The sequence below is a fragment of the Vipera berus genome (assembly GCF_964194415.1).
Source record: "Vipera berus genome assembly, chromosome: 14".
In the NCBI taxonomy this organism is placed as follows: Eukaryota; Metazoa; Chordata; class Lepidosauria; order Squamata; family Viperidae; genus Vipera; species Vipera berus.
The window spans coordinates 8,938,232-8,943,231 of NC_138217.1; the positions used below are offsets into that span (position 1 = coordinate 8,938,232).

The 5,000-nt window shown below is 44.1% G+C and overlaps 1 protein-coding gene across 3 annotated transcripts in view; it reads right to left on the reverse strand.

Annotated features, from left to right (window-relative positions):
- The window catches only part of PI4KA (phosphatidylinositol 4-kinase alpha), a 67,796-nt gene that overhangs the window by 21,735 nt on the left and 41,061 nt on the right, over positions 1–5,000 (reverse strand). For all 3 annotated transcript variants that reach the window (XM_081338976.1, XM_081338975.1, XM_081338977.1), the window contains exons 26-31: positions 3,845–3,926; positions 3,456–3,539; positions 2,199–2,288; positions 1,878–1,997; positions 939–1,031; positions 51–207 (exon numbers count right to left, since the gene is read on the reverse strand). In XM_081338976.1, the coding sequence (XP_081195102.1) occupies positions 51–207; positions 939–1,031; positions 1,878–1,997; positions 2,199–2,288; positions 3,456–3,539; positions 3,845–3,926 (626 nt within the window). The remainder of the gene's footprint in view (positions 1–50; positions 208–938; positions 1,032–1,877; positions 1,998–2,198; positions 2,289–3,455; positions 3,540–3,844; positions 3,927–5,000) is intronic.

Genomic DNA, 5,000 nt, shown 5'->3' on the forward strand with positions numbered 1-5,000 from the left:
GAAAGTCAAGGAACCCCCTGTATAAACCCATTAAGATTTTTCATTATTACCTTTGCTGCTTATCAGTAACGCGGTCATTTTAAACATGGCCTGAGTATAGTTTTCTGCTTGGCTGGCTTCCAGGGCGTTGCTGAGTTGCTTGATCATGAGTTTATTCAGGTCCGAGGCTCGGCCTGTGGCGTGGCAGTAGTGGATCATCCCTGCAACCTGTTTAGGAAAAAAAACAAAACAAAAAACCAGGGAAGTCACTGATTGATTGATCGATATTCAACATTGATTATAACAGCCATGGTCGTAGTCAACCAGATGTTCAGGCTGGAGTTGCAATTTTTATCTGCTGTTGAGTCCTTTCCGTAGGCAGATGTGGCTGTTTGATGGGGTTAGAGGTGTCCGCAGGTCAGCTTTGAAGCTGCCTTTTGCAATTGACTGATGGGGATTTTTTGTCAATGCCGACGGCCTTCAAAGGGGTGTTGCGGTTGTTGTGAGACTGCACCAGGTTAAATTAAATTAGGAGACGAAGAATATATCAGGTCTGTTAGATCACACCACGACTGGCTGTTAAGCTGAGGGCATATTCCAGACCAGTATCGCTGACTATTTTTCAGAGAAATGGAGCGGCGTTTGAACGATTAGCTGGCCTAGACATTTGCTATCTGAATATAGATCTTTTGAACTTTCGTATTTCACTGTGTTTTTAATTTAGGTGAAGGGCGAATATGTGTTCTAAGTCCGTGTCTGTTAGGCCACGCGCTAAATAAATAAATATCTCAGAACTATAAGCCAGATCTGAAAGACAGCAACTAGAAAGCACTGTGCACGCTTTCTCCAATGGGTTTGCTTGCAGGTTTTGTGTACCCAAAGCGGGTCCCTTTAAAACACACCCCCACGTGGCATGAAAACTGAGAAGGGTGGAACTCTTGACTAGCTCTGCTACTCACTTCTCCAGCGTAGCGATTGCGCAGGTTCAGGGACGCCATGAAATTGGAGTAATCTTTCTTCACGCAGGCGGGCCTTTCGGTTAACTGAGTGGCCTAGAAGCGACACACATACACACACACACACCACGTCGTAATTTTAAGTTTTTGAGAATAGAGGGAGAACTTGGATGCTCGGGGAAAGCCGGCAACGGGACTTGTTGTAACTAAACTAAATCCTGGTCCTTTATCCCCTCCCTTATCACCAGAAAGAATGTGGCAGAGTGGCTAAGAAAATGACTGAACATCTGGAAGTTCAGGTTTTGCCTATTGGGCATCACTCTGTGAACTGCTCTCCGAGCTTGGTTGTTTTCTTGCAGATGTTTCATGACCGAACTAGGTTACATCATCAGGGCTACTGGGTATGGCTTTCTCCCACCAAGAAGAAATTTGGTTGTTTTTCCTACCAAAACTCTTGGGTTTCCTCCTACCAAGGAGAGAAGCACAAACCCACCAACAGCGGCAGAGTAAGGTGCCATATAAAAACAGCAGGCAAACCCCACATTCTCTTGCACTGACGATGTTACTTAGTTGGGTCATGAAACGTCTGCAAGAAAACAACCAAGCTCAGAGAACACCAAAGACCCCACAGTCTTCCTCCTCCTCCTCCTAGCACTGATAAGGTTACCTAGTTGGGTCATGAAACATCTGTAAAGAGACAACCAAACTCAGAAAGCACCAAGGACCGCACAGTTCCCCTCCTCCTCCTTCCCTCCCTTCTCATACTGATGATGTTCCCCAATTGGGTGGTGAAACCTGTCAGAGAAAACAACCAAGCTCAGAGACCACCAAGGACTGTGGACCTACAAACAGGGGCTTTCATTTTGGGGGCTGTACACAAGCCGCTCCTACAGGGTTTGGAGATGATAAGCCGGACAACCACCCCAAGTGAACAGAACTCACCCCCAGGGTTGTGTTTTGCCTGTTGTAGCCTGCAAAGTGGAGAATGCTCTCGGTTGCCATAGCCAACCCCGTGTGCTGCGACAAGCCTGATACCCAGTTCTGGTGCTTGTTCAAATATTCCTGGGAAGAAAAAAAGGAAGTCGAGAACCACAATTCAGAAAAAGCTGGTGCCGTGGAGACTGTCTGTGGGTCTGTGTGTGTGTGTGTGTGTGTGTGTGTTTGTGTTGCTCTGCTCTGCTCTGCAGATTTCCCCTGGCCAGGCTCCCCAGCTTCCAAGATGCCTTGTGGTCTGAAAGACAATGGAGGACGTGGAAGCTATACCTGCAGGTGAGATTTGGTGACGGAAGGTGCCCATTTCATGGCTTCTTGGAGGACCATGCCGCACCGGGCGGCGAAATCTTTAACGATGCTCTGGAAAGAGGAAAAATACGGCAAGCTCAGCTAGTAATGCAATGCATGTGCTTGACTGGAAAAAGTATAACAAAGCAACTAAGAGCAGAGAAGAGCAACTAAGGCGACCCAAGGCCTGGAGGCTAAAACATACAAAGAAGGGCTGCGGGACTTGGGTTTGGCCAGTCTAAAGAAAAGAAGAAATAGGGGAGACGTGATAGCAGTACTCCAGTATCTGAGGGGCTGCCACAAGGCAGAGGGGGGCAGGTTGTTCACCAGAGCACCAGAGGGCAGGTCGAGAAACAATGGTTGGAAGCTGATCAAAGAGAGAAGCAACCTGGAATTAAGGAGAAACTTCCTGACAGTGAGGACAATCAACCAGTGGAACAGCTTTGCCTCCAGAAATCGTGGGCGCTCCATCCCTGGAGGTTTTTAAGAAGAGACTGGACAACCCCTTGTCTGAGATAGTGTAGGTTCTCCTGCTTGAGCAGGGGGCTGGACTAGAAGACCTCCAAGGTCCCTCCCAGCTCTATTCTATTTTAATCAAAGAGAAAAGCAACCTGGAATTAAGGAGAAACTTCCTGACAGTGAGGACAATCAACCAGTGGAACAGCTTGCCACCAGAAATTGTGGGCGCTCCATCGCTGGAGATTTTTAAGAAGAGACCGTTAGGCTTTTCTGCCACTCAGTGGTCATGTGGGTTTCTTCAGCCCAGATATTATACGTGTAGAATAGTTTAGTTTAGTTTAGTTTAGTTTTATTAAATTTTTATACCACCCTTCTCCCGAAGGACTCAGGGCGGTGTACAGGGCAATAAATATCAGAATATAAATACAAAAGTTAAAAGAAGTTAAAAGAATTAAATAATCATGCCCAATATAAGACAATGATTAAAACTATGTTGAAATTAGATCCAACCCCAAACCCATCAAACCAGGCCAGATTGTTCAAATAAGTAAGTTTTTATTTACCTCTGCACATAGAATGGAATATAGGACAAGGGGGAGAGAAAAGTATAGGCAACACCATTTTTCCCCTCCACATCCTGCCCCTGCGGTGTATAAAAGAAAGGGCATGGCACGGCCTATTCCGTTAATCTAACCAACCGTTATTTTAACAAAGCAAACCGTGGCTTAAGATAATGGGCAAATCCAGTCAAATATTGTACAATATTTGTATTCCTTTTACCTCTCTGGCTTCGTAGGTATCGGGGACAGTAATTCTATACGGGGCATCTGGAATGTCATAATACGGCTGGTCCTTATGGATGTCCTAAAACAGAAAGGAAACAGAAACTTGAGAGCAACGTGATTCCAAAACGATTCCCAAAGAGTAAACCCAATTTCCTAACTGAGGAATAGGGATGCTCGCACGAATCGGGGGGAAGTGATTGTGCCATCGTTCAAAAAAAAATAAAAATGAAATAAAAATAAAAATTCTTACGCTATTTAATTTTACGAGAGCGGCAGACTGCCATTTCACTCCTAACAGCAAGAAAAAATACCTTATTTTTTTTTCTTTTTAAGCAACGCCAGCTGCGATTTTATTTGGCTGGCGACTGCTGGAGAAGCACTTACTGCGCTGAGAGACAGGGAGAGGGTCTGGAGGATGTCGAGCATGGTCTTCAGCACCGTTCCGCTCCAAAGCAAGTGAGGAAACCTTGGAAAGAACAAACCGAAAGTTACGAGTCTGTACAAAAATATCCGGAGCTGGGAGACGACGGTACCCAGCCATTCGTTAGCAGCTGATTGACTGATTTAAATCTCAGTCCAACATTAAAGGAATCAAGGAATTTCTTGATGGTGAACTAAAGGATTGGCTGCTTAATTTGTTGAATCTATCTATCTATCCATCCATCCCTGTCTTGTCTATCTCCAACTGTATCTATCTATATCTATTATCTATCTCCCTCCCTGCACCCAATCTCTATCTATCTATCTATCTATCTATCTATCTATCTATCTATCTATCTATCTATCATCTATCTATCTATCATCTATCTATCTATCTATCTATCTATCTATCTATCTATCTATCTATCCACCCACTCACCCACCCACCCATCCCTATCTTGTCTATATCCAGCTGTACCTATCTATATCTATTATCTATCTCCCTCCCTCCACCCAATCTCTATCTATCTATCTATCTATCTATCTATCTATCTATCTATCTATCTATCTATCTATCCATCCACCCACTCACCCACCCACCCATCCCTATCTTGTCTATATCCAGCTGTATCTATCTATATCTATTATCTATCTCCCTCCCTCCACCCAATCTCTATCTATCTATCTATCTATCTATCTATCTATCTATCTATCTATCTATCTATCTATCTATCCACCCATTCACCCACCCACCCACCCATCCATCCCTATCTTGTCTATCTCCAGCTGTACCTATCTATATCTATTATCTATCTCCCTCCCTCCACCCAATCTCTATCTATCTATCTATCTATCTATCTATCTATCTATCTATCTATCTATCTATCTATCTATCTATCATCTATCTATCTATCTATCTATCTATCTATCTATCTATCTATCTATCTATCTATCTATCTATCTATCCACCCACCCACCCATCCCTATCTTGTCTATATCCAGCTGTACCTATCTATATCTATTATCTATCTCCCTCCCTCCACCCAATCTCTATCTATCTATCTATCTATCTATCCACCCATTCACCCACCCACCCACCCATCCATCCCTATCTTGTCTA